The sequence below is a fragment of the Rhamphochromis sp. 'chilingali' genome (assembly GCF_963969265.1).
Source record: "Rhamphochromis sp. 'chilingali' genome assembly, chromosome: 13".
Taxonomy (NCBI): domain Eukaryota; kingdom Metazoa; phylum Chordata; class Actinopteri; order Cichliformes; family Cichlidae; genus Rhamphochromis; species Rhamphochromis sp. 'chilingali'.
In genome coordinates, this window is record NC_137940.1 from 28,900,173 (window position 1) to 28,916,549 (window position 16,377).

Consider the following 16,377-nt stretch of genomic DNA (forward strand, 5'->3'; position numbering starts at 1 on the left):
GTACAAAGTGCCTGGATGTGCTTTATAGTGCTGGTGCAATATCTCCTTTTTTCCCCTACTCGAAAATATTTATTAAAAGAAATCCAACTGCCATTTCACTCTGTGGTCGTGAGTTTTCCTCCAAGGGCATTTAAAGGAGCGAGCAACTGACAGCTGCCACTTCAGACTGACCTATGAGGCTCTTTCTTCGACTTTGACTCTGGATCCTGCTCTTCTCAGTTTGACAAGGCAGTCCTACAACAACAGAAGAAAGTCAGTATCATTAAATTGAAAACTGAAACAGCTCTAGTTGTATCTTAGATTATAGTTAATAATCACTCAAACCTGTTTCCCTCCACTAACAGCTTAGTGACATATTATACTGGAGACATCCTCCTTTGCTATCAGGCTCAATACCCATTATCCTTACATTCACTATTGATTTACAGTCCTTGAATGACGTGACTATTTATCCTTCTTAATACATTATTAATTAAAAACATGTTTTTATTAGTACTCCATTACTAACATTTAGTTCATTACATTATATCAGAACTACTGTAACTGGTCTTAAATGAGGTAATTCAGGCAACTCGTATCTGTGTCACTTAAGCTTTCTTTCCTTCCTTACTTATTCATATGTTCCCTCCTTCTTTTATCCCTTTATCTTTCATCCCCCTTTCCTCACCATCGGGCTTCTGGAAACAGTAGCACCACTCGTTATTAGAAAGCTTGCCATCCTTGAACGAATCACAGGAGTTGAAGAGAGGCTTCATGCACAGTTCATACTTGTCAAGGTAGATGGCACTCAGCTCCGACTGGTCCAGGAGTAGGTCAAAGTTCATGTCTAGCTTGTTGAACATCCAGCCCAGTGAGTCCTTACAAATGGGCAGGATGCTTGTATCAAAGTCTAGAGAAGAAAAAATGGAGACGCAAAAAAGAAAAAAAGGAAAAAAAAATCACATCTGATACTGCAGAACATGTCCAAGTCACCGACATTTCCTTTTTTTAAAGTAACACACTGAGTTTCGAGTTCGAGTATGTGCGCAAGAGTGTTTTCAGCGGCAGAGAGCTGAGATGTGTTCAGACTAGAGATGGCACGATACCACTTTTTATGTCCGATACCGATATCTTAAATTTGGATATCGTCCGATACCGATATAGTGTGTTTTTTAATAAATAAAACTTTTTTTAAAATATCTTGCTGCATTTTGTATAAGTTCAAACTCAAAAAACCCCCCACTAAAGCTATTCTGTTATACCTGTATGCAAAAAATACACTGCACCCAAAATATTTCATAGTTCAGCAATACTGATCAATCTAATAAACTTAAACCTACTTCATCCTTCCTATTCTGGTATTTTAAAGAGTAAGCAACCTAACTAATAGGGTTGCAAACTCCCAGCAAAAAAATAAAAAATAGGGAACCACCCTCCACCTCATGATGCTTAATCGACGTAATCAACTTTAATTTGATGCAGTGTGAAAAAAATGCACAGAAATCAATTATTTTTCAAGAATAATTAAAGAGATTCAACATCTTTCTTCAACAGAATTGCAGACTGCACAGATGGTATCTTCCCAAAGGAAAAAGTACTATAGTTTACTAGGGTATATTAGACTTAATAGTTACTATATACAGTAATGGACTTCTATACTTTTTACATCAGATTAAAACTTTGGGTGTAAGATTCAGATAATTAATTATTAAAAGCTAGACATTTTAAATGAGAATAAGAAAGAATAGTATGTCTTTGTGCCCCCTTTTCCCTGTTCATGCCCTATCGGCCCCCCTGGCTAAACTTTGCTAGATCCGCCCCTGCACAGTTACCAGCCGTCAGCTATGTAGAAAAAGATCCTGGTGTAGAAAGTAATATTAAATAAATTCTAACAACAGCTTATCAAGGTTAAACGTGCTGCTGTTGTTCAGCCGCTGGTTTCCTCTTTCTGGCGCGAAGTGGGCGATAAACAAACAAGAGAGACGGACTGACGACAGAAAAGCCGATCAGCTGATCATTGATCAGTTTCACGATTGAAGTAGCAGCAGGAGAGAGAGAGAGGCAGTCGCTCCATATATTGGTTGTTAAGCTTAACGCAGGAATGCTTTACAAACATTCAGAGATGAACTTACACACTTGCTTTACTTCTCTCTGGGATAACTTTCTCGGAGATGAAATGCTCAACCAGACCACCGACAGATCTGGCACGCCACAGCCGCTCTATCACGTGATGCATACTGCTCTGACGTGCTAAGGTTATGAGCCGAGTTATGCCATGTCGCAAGTTTTGTGAGGTGCTTTTTTGATATTTAATGGATCGGATTACATTTTTTATTTCTCTCCGATATCCGATACAGTAATTTAGGTCAGTATCGGACCGATACCGATACGTAATATCGGATCGGTCCATCTCTAGTTCAGACATGTTGACATTACAGAGAACAGAGCAGGGTCACTGTCAACATCAGTGCTAGCCCTCATGAGAACTGAAAAAAAGCATGACTTTTCAGCAGCTACTGGGTACACACACGCACACACACACACAGGCACACGGCATGGGGATGTACTCACGTCCAGTGGTGGAGTCAAAGCTGTCAGAGGATTTGAGGTCTCTGTTGGCATCGAGGTGGAGAACTCCGAACCAGTCCTTCAGTCTGGCAGAGAGACTGTGAAGCTCTGTATCAGTGCAAGCTGCAGAAACACACACACACAGACACACAAAATAATGAGGAAAAGGGAAGCTGTCAATCTACTGCTGTCATCTGAGTAAAAAAAAACAGCTCTTTTTCTTGCTCCTCATCAAACTTTCATTCCATTTCTGCTGTGTACTTTTCCTTTGTATTCTTTCCTTTCTTTTGTCTCGTCCAACTTTTCTCCTTGAGCAAACACAGTGGGGTGATAACGCATACTCAAATACTGGTTACCATAGGAACACAATCTGACATGCACATATGCACATACACACATGTACAGTATACATATTGTTATTTCCATGGCTCTTAGCATTTCTGTCCAGTTTCATTTAGCATTCGTTCAGAGTTCAGATGAATGACTTTATCTTTGCAGGAAAAGACACAATCTCACACACATACACCATACCAGTGGAGGTCTGTCATGCCACTTTGCCTTCATAGTAAAACAAGAAAAAAGAAAAGAATAGTTGTGTCTGCATTAGATGCCACTTTATTGTTGCAATTTTAAGATAAATGCATGTGTTTCTATTAGGGCTGCCACAAACGATTATTTTGATAGTCGACTAGTCACCGATTATTTTTGCGATTAGTCGACTAATCAGAGTCGACAATGCATCCATTGGACGTAAAACGTACAGCTTATTGCACCAGCATGCATCTGCTCTTATATAACTATCATTAGCTTACAGCTTTAAGTGTTTAAGCTATGTGCTAACTCAAAATAAAGGCAAGATGATAGTTTATTAAATTTTAATGAAATTTACAGATTGTTTCGGTGAAGTTTAATAAACTCCTTGCTACTTAAAATATAACAGGACACCGGAGTATATTCTTGAGCATCTCACACTTCTGATAATCAGTTGTCTGCTTGACATTTATTCAGCTGTGTAAAAACTATAACTTTAATCTCAGCCAAACCGATTTACTCAGGAACAAATAAAATACTGAAAAAAGCCAAACAATAACATTTTTAAGTTATCTAAGTGACTTATATATGTTTAACCTGAGTAGCGAAAGACGGCGGTGGGTTTGAAAACGATTTGCCCGGAGTCCGGGATTCTCACCGGCTCTAGTGAGCTTTGCCCCTGGCTAGCTATCGAGCTAGTGGGTAACGCTTTTCAAAATATGCGGTGTCTTGATAAACTGAGCAGATATTTGAGGTTTACACAGTTACATTCTCGTCTGAAAATATGTTAAACGTTTATTTTGTGACCCAGAAAGAATAATAAGAGTAATATTAAAACTAACTAGCTGCTGCCATTGTTGGAAACTGAGCTAGGCTGCGCTATGAATTCTGGGACAAAGCTACTTCTTCTTCTTCGGGGTTTAACGGCAGCTGGCATCCTTGTACATGCAGTGCTGCCATCTTCTGTTTCAGTCCGTTATTACACTCTTAAATCCTACTACTCATTCCTGCGTCTTTTGTGATCTTACAAAGCTTCAAACGACGCATCGACTATTAAATCAGTCATCGACGATTTTGATAGTCGACGTAATCGTGACTAGTCGACTAATCGTGGCAGCCCTAGTTTCTATCTTTGTGCATGATCGCTCGCATCTGTGCAAATGCAAAGAAAGTTCACCCAGCACTGTCACCCATTTTGATGCTTTAATGACAGAGAGCATCAACTGAATTTCCCTAATTTGAGTCATAAACAACAAGAAAGAAAGCTCTCGTTGCTTCAGCCCCGTGGGACAGACATGGTTGGACTGCAATTCAAGCAGACCTCTGCCTCTGCCTGTCTCATTCTGCATCTTTGTGTGTCAATCTTCTGCGCCTGATTGACACATTTGTTTCTCATTTTCTTTCGTCTGAGAGTTTGATAAATGTGCCTAGAGGACAACAGCCATTCGGCATCTCGAACCATCATTACCGATCAAAATCCTTCAGCTTTGTCGTGTAGCACAGACGATCCACAGAGGAAGGTTGTTGACAATCCTGTTGCACGTGGCTTTCCTTTGATACAATCGTTCTTTTTCTAGTGTTTACATCTGAAGATAGAAAACTGAGAAAATCTTCTGAATGTTTGAAATGTGAACGCCTAAATGGACCAAAATCACTCATCCACACACGCACACAAGGACTTGCACTTAAATAAAGAGAAGACCTGAATCACACTTTGCTGTCAGTGGATTAAGATGTCAGCAAACATGGGATCAAAAGGATATGAGCACATCACACACACAAGCAAAGTGTAAACACTCCTCAGCGTCAGTGGTAGTTTATAAGCACATATTTCTGGCATCTTGCTTTTAGCTGAGCCACACTCAACATCCTGTATTCATGCATTCTTGTCAGGTCATGCACACATGGAGATACACCTGTACATACTGCATTTTACAGTAATAGTTTGGAATTGTGCACATCTTCCTCCATAAAAGATGTTCTTAGTAAAAGAGGATGAAAAATACTTGTCTGACTGAATTCATGTGTACATGTGCGTAACTACGTATGTGTGAGTGTGTGCCTTCAGGACCAGACAGATAACATTTCACAGCACTCTTCATTTCCACAGTCTGGAAAGAGAGAACAAAATACCAACAGCTAAACATCATCTCTCCTCAGCGATTCTCAGTCGGTAGCACGTCGCCCGTTCGAAGCTCAAACCTCTGGAAGGTTTGTCCCTGCCTGATCCTTTATGTGACTGCACTGCATTCCTACATCATCTCTGCCCTTCATCGTCTTGCTCTCTGTTCCCTCTCATTGCTTTTTGTATCACTCTTTGCTTTTCTGATTCTTTTGTTGCCTTTGAGACTTGCTGATTTCTCTCGATTGCTCGTTCATTTCCAATTCTCTAACTCTGTCGATTTTCAAGATTCAATATAAGCCACTTATCACACCTGGCTGTGGCTAAGCCAGTTTCTTTTTATGACGAAGAAGAAGGCCACTTTGATATGTCCGACTCTCTTTATTTCTTTCTCTCACCTAAATTGCTTTGAGTGCTTCATTTCCCATTTCTCTCCTTGTACATCCCCCTACAGACTCTAAAGATTTAAGCGTTTCTTTAACAGTTTTTACCTTTGATATCCACTCCCTCTATCGCTTTCCATCTTATTGTACACTTTTTCTGACTTCACTACACTCATCTTTTCCTTTCAAAGTTTCTAGACTTGGCACTATGGCTCAGAATGAGTCTAGATGGACTCTTATCTTTTTATTTTGTCTGCATTGTTGAAATAGTTTCTGATAATTCCAGCACTGCTGAGTGCATAAGGAGCCTTTTCAGAGGGCGTTAAGTTAGAAAGCTGAAAATATTCACATATACATCCAATGCAGAGAGTTATAAAGGCCTGTTCTTACACTTTTCTATGTTAACAGAATACATTACTGTGCAAAAGTCTTGAGCCACTCTTTCAATCAATCCCACACTGGTTTAGTAACCAGTCCGGGGACTGGTGAGGCCAGTCCATGACACTTATAACTCTATTGTGTAGTTTTTCTATCCAGGTATGTTTTTACTGCACTGTTGGTGTGTTTGAGGTCATTATCACGATGAAAAAAGAAACTGTTGCCAGTCTCATATTTTCTAGATCAGCGGTCTCCAACCTTTTTTGCGCCACAGACCAGTTTAACTCCAACAATATTTTCATGGACATACTTTAAGGTAAATAAGGTAAATACAACAAAATAAAACCAGCACCAGTACAAAAAAGGGAACATTTATTCATAAAACACATGGGAAAAGACCCAGGGAAACCGAGTTAATGATAAAAATTATTTTAAAAAAATGACAAATACCGATAAAAACCTTGAAAACTATACATTTCACACCCAAGTCTCAACTCTCATGGCCCAGTACCAAATGACTCGGCCCGGGGGTTGGGGAACGCTGTTCTAGATGGTATTGCATGATGGATCAAAATCTGCCACCTCTTATTTTATCCACTTGTAGATTTTCCTTACATTTTTTAAGGGCATGTGACACACCATGCTGAGGTACATCAGCTTGTTACTGTAAAATACTATTTTATGTCTAACTATGTGATTGTGTACATTTTTCATAGATTTGACTACAAAAATTGGGACAAATTAAGGGTTTTGTGCCAAAAGATACAATTTAACATTTGTCTGTTATGTTTAGAGACAACACCCATTCATTCCTTGAGGTAGGTCTATTTTTAAGCTTCCATTCCTCTGTAAATGTCAGCTATAAGGACTGAAAATGAAACAGAAAGAAAGGCAAGAAAGTCTGGGTCTATGAAAGCAAAGTATAAAGAAATGATGTGTGGCTCAAATTTTTGCACAGCACTGCACATCATATTAACATTAACATTTGTATAAAAGCTAAATTTTAATGGGTTGTTCCTGTATTCGTTGTATTTACTTCTTTTCACTTACAAAATCAAAAGCCATGTAGGCCAAATCTATCCCTGGATACTTTATAACTGTCTAAGGTTCTCAGTTTTCCCCCCTCTTTTCATTAAGTTGTCAGGATTTTTCCATTGTGTATTTTCATAAAGAAAGTTTGCTGACAGCATCCATCAGTTCAGGTAGTTTCCAAAGAGTTTTGTATGTGATACTGCAGAACTATGACTAAGCAGCAATGCAGTCCTTGATTTCCTTGTGAAATCATAACTGATGCAACAGGTGTGAGAAAAACAAAGCTGAAAAGTTTTGCACCTTGTCAGCTTCAAGAAACTGGAAGATCTCTTTGGTGGCTTTTATATTTTAGCAGCAAATTTAACTCTTACTTATCACAGTGCAGAGTGACAAAAAAAGGCAGAAGTGGGCAGAATAAATAAAAACCTTTGGGTAAATAGCTACTTTGTCAAATCTCAACAACTAAGAGCAAAATGTGCACTCTACTTTAAATAATAAACCAGACAACTGCTTTCCATCTGTTCTTAGGTGGTGTGGAGACTGCAGTGTCAGATTTGTCAAAGCCCCACTCTAACCTATCAAAGAGAGTTTGACGAGGAACCTTTACAGCGGATGAAGCAGACAGAGGCAACAAGTCAGCCAGCCAGACACTCACACACACAGACACACGCACATATATAGAGGCAGCGTTCTCACATGAGACGCCATCGATCATAGCTGTGGGTCAAATATCAACCACTGAATCGTGGCTTAGAATCACCATCTATCCTTCTTCCTTCCTTCTGCTTTCCCTCTCACCCACCACATCCTCACATCTGCTGTCTTTCATGTCTGCGAACCTGGATGAAAATCTGGCACCTAACTAAAAAAAAATATCACAGTCTACGAGTCCTTCACAGACTGATTCAGAGGAAAACTACCTGCTGAATGTGGAAAAGCAAAGTTAAAACTGAAATCCATCACAGAAGATAGAGAAATGGACAAATGAAAAAGTGTGTTGAACAACATTATCTTAGATAGTGGCAGTGAAATAAAAAATGAAAATGAAATCAAACACTAGCTGGACATTTTAAAGAGGCTGAATTGCTTCATTATGTTTAAAGTTTGGTTTATGTGTTGTCTCACTGGGAATTACAGTTTTCTTTTCTTTCTTTTTACACCTTAAAAGCTCAAATTTCAGCTGTAATCTTTTAAATTGAAGTGTACTACACTGCTACTAAACACCATGACAACAACGATAGCACTGTTTGTGTCCTTTAATTATTATTTTCCCACCACACATACATATAAATATATATATATTTATGTGCACACTGGATGAACACGGGCAGCTCCAAAGAAGACTGGTTTGTGGGTATTCTCGGTGATGCCACTTTAAACATTTTCATTTGTGTTTACAGATGTGTTTTGTTGACTTGTCGTACTAATTATCCCTGAAAAACTTTATTATGTGCCTGACAAAAAAATGCAATGTCCTGGTAGCTCACATAGCTAAATGGTAGTAGCCAAGTTTCAAGGAACCATTACAACTAAAAAACAATGATCTCTCAGTATAAAAGAATAATATATAGTTTGTGTAATTAGTCGGTAAATGTCACAATGCCCATGATTGAATGTTAGCCACTTGAAGACAAATGTGCTAATTAATAGAGGTGGGAATCACCATACATCCCACGATACGATATTATCACAATACTTAATGCACGATACGATATTATTGCAATTTTTTAAAATATTTTGCGATATTCAGATTCTGTACATAAAGGTAAACTTTATCAATATTCATTTTATCTAATATCAAAGTCTCGCACTCAGTCTTTCTCTCATTTCAGTCAGTTTTAATGTTGACAAACTGAACGGTTTGTATTACAGTCTAGTCCAACTTAACTAAATGCAACCATCTGGTACAATTATAGCTATTCTGAACTATGCAATTTATGAAAACTATGCAGCCCCTTCAGCAACTGAAGAATTTGAAAGTAAATTAAAACAAAATATAATTTTACATTAAATAAAAAAGTTTTAAACTTAATTAAAATAAAAAATGTCTTAAGTTAAAATAAGTAAACTGTCATGTTTATTGCTGCAAAAAAAAAGTTAATCTTTTGCTCAGAAAAATATCACGATACTACACAGTATCGATTTTTTCTCACACCCCTACTAATTAACTAGATTTAAAAAAAAAGGGGGGGAAAAGGGGGGGAAAAAATCCCTGCATGAGTGCTTAAAATTTCAACATCTACTGCCTTCAGACTTTAATCTTACAAAACTGATGCATGAAAATGCAAACTACTGTGTGCGTTTTTCTGTGCTAAACAAGCCCTTAAATGTCTCTTATGCAATGACAACAGTGAAGACAAAGGCGAGGCAAAGCTATTGAATTTAATTCAATTCAGGTTTATTTATACAAACCACAACAATCACCTCAAGGTGCTTTATACTGTAAGGTTCTGAAAACAACCCGTAACGATCAAACAAACCCCTATGAGCGAGCACTTTGTGACAGTGGGAAGGAACAACTCCCTTTAACGGGAAGAAACATCCACAAAAGGAGAAGAGAAAAGACAAAGAGAGCATAGTTCTCCTAAATCTTCTAGAAATATTCTCCCATACTCATCTGTGCACTTTTGCACTATCACCAGATGTTAGAGTTGTTACTTTCATTAGGAGGAGATTGAGCAGAACTTTCCCAAATTACATATGTCAAACCCTCCAGGGCAGTTTAGGTCATGAGATAAATGTGTGTGCCAGACGTTCTGAGATACAACTCCAAATATCAAGAGAAATTAGGCCTTGAGGTCCTCTGTGGGTCCCCTTTATCACCTGTAAATAATTAACTAAGCGTCTCACTGGCTCCAGACAAAGTAAAAGGTAGGTGGTGATCACCTTGAGACATCGAGAGTAGCGTCTGATTGAATCAAAATTAAAGATAGATGGAAAGCGAGAGAGGATTGGTGAGAGGCAGTGGAAGGAGATGGCATTTCTTAACAAGGTAACAGAAAGAGAAAGAAAGGAAGTGCGACAGTAAGGAAGGAGATACAAGGAAGATAGAAGGTCAGATTCATTAAAAAGATACAAAGGTATGTTTGATTTCCTTTGCCCCGAGCTATCAGCGTTCCAGAGTGATTTCACTGGCACTGAGCTAAGTTTCGCCCAGATAATGATCAGTAATACAGTGTCTACACAGGCAGAGAGACAGGTAGAGATAGAAATTGGCCAGATACACAAACAGCGGAAGGCAGACAACCAATTCAGGTTTAGCCTTAAGAGTAATTTTATTTTGGCAAAATCAGTATCTCTTCTACTTTTTTAAAGCTCATTTTTCAAAGTGGAACTTTTCTGTGTAATCCAACATCACTGGATATAAAACAGTCTAGAGAGGCTGGAGGAGAATGTGTAGGGATTAGGGAATTAATAAACTAGCAAACCAAAAGTAACCATTTCAGTCACCATTTTATTGGTTATTTAAATTTACGGCATGGCCTGGATATGATAAGGCATGTGAAACTACTTGTTTGATACTATAGCTATACAAAGACAGCAGAACGCAGAGGTTCCTATTATCCTGATGTTGGATTGTCCATGCATCACTCCAAACAGGTTATTTCCTCTGTTTGGAGTGATGCATGCACAGCCCTTTGCTGTGTTACATATTCAGAGCAGTGCCACAAAACAAATAAAAACAAAGAGTGGAGATTCTTATTAAACTTCTAGAAAATGCAACTATTTTCCCCAATTATAACTAATCATTCTTGTAATTATTATCTCCAAATGTGAGATATCGGAGCAGCCACAAGTTCTGGCATATCTTAGCTGTTTATGTCAATGCAATTCTATTTTTCTGCCTTAGATTAATTGTAATTTAGGCCTCAATTACACAATGCAAATGCGACATGCTTAAAGTTGTAACCACAAAGTTGTACACTAAGCCCTGCAGATGACTCTCAACATGACGCTAATGCAAAATCATTTAGGAATTATGTATCAACGTAAGAGCAAGGTGTATAGTCAGGAAAGACCAACAAAGACTGTTTGAAAGTGGTGAAGACAGTCTCAACAAGAAATTCGAAAACACTCTTCACGCTGGTCAAGACTCTGGAAAAAATCCCTGAGCAATTGGCACACGTCAGGAGAGCATAGGAAGTGTGGAGGCAGGAGAAAAGAGAGCACAATCTGTCCTCCTGTGTGCTCTCAGTAGAACTGTGAGACTGAAATGCCAGGGCAAATTTAATTTAGCGAGGGGATTTAGCCTGTTCAGCATCTTACAGTGCTCTTTGTTTTGTCAGTGTCTTTTTTCCCAGTGACAGCTGACATAAAAATGATCTATTATTACTTTAAAAATCTCATTGACCATAACCAGCGCTGACTTACGCCGTTATAGAAGATCATCTGCTGGATCGCTTCATGTCAGGTCGAGTCATTGTTTTACAGGGGAAAGTAATGATGTGCAATGTCACAGAGTGCTGCCTCAGGGGAGATGGCAGATCAAATGAAACCTCAGCACCCCCGTGTCGATGTGTTAACCTTCTCTGACAAACAGGCAAACAGCAGCAATGGATTTCTGAGCACATCAGGATTAAATGTTCATTAGGAAAACTCAGAGAAATTACTGGTTAACGCATGTAATTAACCTGCAATTATGGCCTAATTCTTAAGATTTTTCTAAATTCTCTGTTGTAGACAATTTATTTTCCCAGAGCTTTTGTAAGTTACAATTCTGCAGAGACTTTCTATCATCCGTTTATGCCAAGCAGACACTAATTTGTCCCCATATAAATGCAGTTCAGAGATGCATGTGTTTCACAGTCTTCTAAACAATCCAAAAAATCCCCAAAAAACAAGAAACAACAGCAACAACGAGAAAGACAAAAAAGCGGAGGTGGAACTTTAACCTAACACTCTGCAAAATGATGGAGTGGAGGCTTGAGACAGAAAATAAATGAGAAACTGATAGAGTTGGGAGAGGGAGGAGGAGACTGAGGAGTCAAAGGGAAAAGTGGGAGTGATGTGACTGACAAACACACATGTTCCCCATAGGCCCGCTACCACTCAGTGATAAATAAAGGTTATTAGTGTGGTTTAGGGAAAAGTATACTCGCAAACATGGAATCTGAAGACTACCACTCTGCCTTGTCAAAGAAAAACAACAATATTCACCCTGCTCTCCAAATAAATTGCATGCTGCAGCGTAGACTCTTCTACAGCTATCATTCAAAATCAAGGGAGTGTGCAGCAGACATAAGATACAAAGACTGAAATCTATGTACAGAAAGTGTTCGATGCCTTTGCATAGTCATATGACAGGCAACAAATTCATTTATTCCCAATCCTCAGACTATGTGGCCCCTTGCGTGCCCTATTCCATCTGTGTATATATTTTCTGTCTTGTAAAAGCCTTTTTATGGAAGTGCAGAGTTCAAGATGAACTAAAAAAATGTAGCTATAATAAATATATATTCAGTGTTCACTTTGCCATTCAAGCCGAGCGTCCAAGTGGAGAAGAAAACTGATTAAAGTGACTTTAAAGCTGGCTTGATTGTTTGTGCCGGATAGTATTTTAGAAACTGCTGAGCTGCTAGGATTTTCCCACTTAACCATCTCCAGGGTTTACACAAAATGGCCTGGAAAAGAGAAATATCCAGTGAGAGGCAGGTCTCTAGGTGAAAATTACTCGTTGAAGCCGGAAGTTAGAGGACAATGGCCAGAGTGCTTCAATCTGATAGGAAGGTAAACATTCATTAAAGCCATAGTATGCAGAAGAGTATCTTTGAAAGCACAACATGTCAAACCCTGAAGCAGGAGACCACACCTGTCAGTAAAGAACAGAAAACTGTAGGTTCAATTTGCATGGGCTCACTAAAATAGGGCAACAGAAGATTGGAAAAAATGTTGGCTAGTCTGATAAGTTTTGATTTCTGCTGCAACATTCAGATGGCACGGTCAAAACTTGGCACTAGCAAACATGAAAGCATGGATCCATCCAGCTTTGTATCAACGGCTGAGCTGCAGCTGGTAGTGTAATGGTGAGGCGGATATTTTCTCGGCACACTTGGTTCCCCTTACTACCACTTAAGCATTGTTTAACTCCCACAGGCTACTCAGTATTGTTGCTGACCACGTCCATCCCTTTATGACCACACCGTACCCATCTTCTGATGGCTGCTTCCAGCAGGATAAAGCATCATTTCACAAAGCTCAAATGATCTCAAATTGGTTTCTTGAACATGACAATGAGTTCACTGCACTCAAAAAGCCTGCACAGCCACCAGAACTCACTCTAATAGAGCACCTTTGGGATGTGGTGGAACAGGACATTCTCATCATGGATGTGCACCAACTGTGTGACGCTATCATGACAATATAGGCCAAAATCTCTGAGGAATGTTTCCATCACCTTGCTGAATCAGTGCCACAAAAAAGCAGCTTAGAAAGCAAAAGCGATCCAACCTGATACTAGCACAGTGCAAATAATGAAGTGACACCTAATTTAAGAGTTCAAATTCTTTGAAAAACTCCAACAATATAGCAAAATCTACTGCTTTGTATTCTGTTACTTTTAAGCTTGAATACTTTACTACACTACATCCTACATTAGCGTACAAAAAAAGCAAACAAACAATAAATAAACAAACAAAAATCCAATGACTAATAAGTTTACCTCTTCTGTTACATAAGGAATAGTGGGTGACTGTTTAACACAGGGTTAATCAGAAAATTTTTAATTAGATCTCAGGTTGCAGAAAAAGTGCTAAATGTTGCCCTGGCAGCAAATTCTAAGGCATCTATATTCAGTGTTTACTTAATGTAATGGAAAGGAATTTAAAGTGTCTTGTTTACTGGGTTTACTGACAGTTATATAAATGTTTTAATCATTAGACTCACCTTAACAGTCTATGTGCTCATTATAAATAAACGGTATAAAACGACTACAGGAGTAAATTTAAGTAAAATGGTAAATGGTCTGTATAGCGCTTTTACTAGTCCCCCCTAGGGACCCCAAAGCACTTTACACACCCAGTCATCCACCCAGTCACACACTGGTGGAGGCAAGCTACAGTTGTAGCCACAGCTGCCCTGGGGCAGACTGACAGAAGCGAGGCTGCCATATCGCGCCATCGGCCCTTCTGGCCAACACCAGTAGGCGGTAGGTGAAGTGTCTTGCCCAAGGACACAACGACCGAGACTGTCCGAGCTGGGGCTCGAACCGGCAACCTTCCGATTACAAGGCGAACTCCCAACTCTTGAGCCCCAAGTATTAGAGCATAATGTGTTTTCCAGCCTCAGTGTAGCCCCACAGTGTTTACAGGAAGATATGAAAACATGCACATTATATTTAAAAAGAGAATATTATGTTTGGCTCATTTAAGCACTTCTTGTAAATATAACAAGGTCAAATCAGTGATATTAACAATTACAATAAATTTGTGTAATTTATAAGCTTTAAATAGTGATGTAATCATACACAGTTGAACTTGATATCATATAAAAGTAAAAGCAAGTCTATTTATGATTTTAAATGATGTGTTATATGTTTTTAAAACTTGATCTCAGAGCATCTAATACCTCCGGGGTTGCAGCTGAAACAATCAGGCACACACTACAACGCTATAAGAATACATGCAAGCATAACATCGGTTTAATGGAATATGCTATTGTCATTATAGCTGGATATACCAGAGCCTTAATGATGGTGCCACATACTGATAAGTCGTGTAATTGAAATGGTGTGCTTCTTTTTTGCAGATATGCCTCCTGGCTTTAAATGGACTTGATCCAGTGCTTTTACCTTGTTACGAACGACTTAAAGTCCTTAGGGCACACATGCTTAGTGGGTTTTTTTCTGTTACTTACGTACTGCTTAGCACCCGGTTGGATTTGGGCACTTAACCACTGTGCATTTTTCTAATATAATAGTTTGCTCTTTCTTTAAAAAACAAGCTGTTCTTCTGCTGTTTGTGCTTATATGTTGGAAACACCACTAATTCCCATTCATACATAAGTTGCATGAATGGGAATTAGTGAAGCCACGTAAGGAAAATGTTGTTGTTGTTTCATGAGTTTTAGCACAGACAGATGTGGTCAAAGTGATTCCTTAGTCATTGCTGCAGTAAAAAGCTTTGAAGTAAAACTTTGCTGTCTGTCAAGAAAGGCACTGCATGCTAATTTTATATCAGTCAAAAGTAATAAGCAATCCCATTGGATTAATTACTGACATGTTAATGCTAAAAATAGTAGATTTCCTAAGACTGGAGCCAACTAAAGGAAGTTTGGCAAGCTACTTCTTGCTGCTCCCTTATTCCACACCACAGCAGGTAGTTTGTGTTTGATGCGGCATTTTTTTTATACTATGTATGGTGGCCCTGAGAGGCCAAATGGACAGCAACTTAAGAAAACACCAGCAAAAAGAAAAACGCTGCAAAAGCACACAAAACACAACGGAAATAGGAAAAAACAGATTTCCAAAAGCACAAGGGAAGTGTTTCTCAGGAGACAATAACATGATAAAAGACACCTAGCATGTTTTGGGTTCCTGCAACTGGTCCGTCGGGTTATTGTCTCCCCAGAAACATTTCCCTTGATGTTTTTTCCTATTTCCAACGTGTTTTGTATGCTTTTACAGCTTTTTTCTCATTGCTGGTGTTTTCTTAAGTTGCAGTCCGTTTGGCCTCTCGGGGCCACCGTATGGATGCCCTTCCTGATGCAAGCGGATCCTGAAGTCACACTTATAACATATGAATACTATGGAGTCAATAACAAAACTTTTAAGCAATTTTAACCCCCTCAAAATAGACACTTGAAACTTTTTAAATGCAACTGATTGTAACAATCAAAAAAGTAAAAAAGTAAAATCAAACCAGCTACAGGCCCGTGTCAAGCTGAAGCTCACCAAACGGTCAATTAAACCATCCAACGATATCAGAATCAGACTTTATTTATCCCCAAGGGGCAAACTATGACTTCTGATATAACTATGACTTATGATATGACTTCTGCTCTCTATAGATAAATAACCAATCCATGACACTCAGAAAAAAGACAAACGTCTCACTAAAAGCACAATCAGATAACATCAGCATGGATTTATCACAGTGGAAATGAGAAATTTTCCTTGAACATGACAGCCGCCGATGCCCTTTTGTCCCCACACAGCTTCACAGTTTGTTTCAAAGTTTAAATCAATAATTGCTCCAAGACATTCATAAGACTGAACACATTCCACCGTCTGACCCTTAATGGATGCGATCTCTTGTGTATGAGTACATGTTCTAAAGCCAGTGATCACATATTACTTTTTAACAAAATCATCAAGGACTGTGCCACGGTTGGGCTCATTATCCTGGAGCTGACTAACAATAACAGAGTCATCTTGATACTTTAAAATGA

At 38.8% G+C, this 16,377-nt stretch overlaps 1 protein-coding gene across 2 annotated transcripts in view; it reads right to left on the reverse strand.

The window, feature by feature from the left end:
• spock1 (SPARC (osteonectin), cwcv and kazal like domains proteoglycan 1) overlaps positions 1-16,377 on the reverse strand; it is a 116,715-nt gene that overhangs the window by 3,866 nt on the left and 96,472 nt on the right. For both annotated transcript variants that reach the window (XM_080900596.1, XM_080900595.1), the window contains exons 8-10: positions 2,551-2,670; positions 668-889; positions 172-234 (exon numbers count right to left, since the gene is read on the reverse strand). In XM_080900596.1, coding sequence (XP_080756722.1) covers positions 172-234; positions 668-889; positions 2,551-2,670 — 405 coding nt within the window. The remainder of the gene's footprint in view (positions 1-171; positions 235-667; positions 890-2,550; positions 2,671-16,377) is intronic.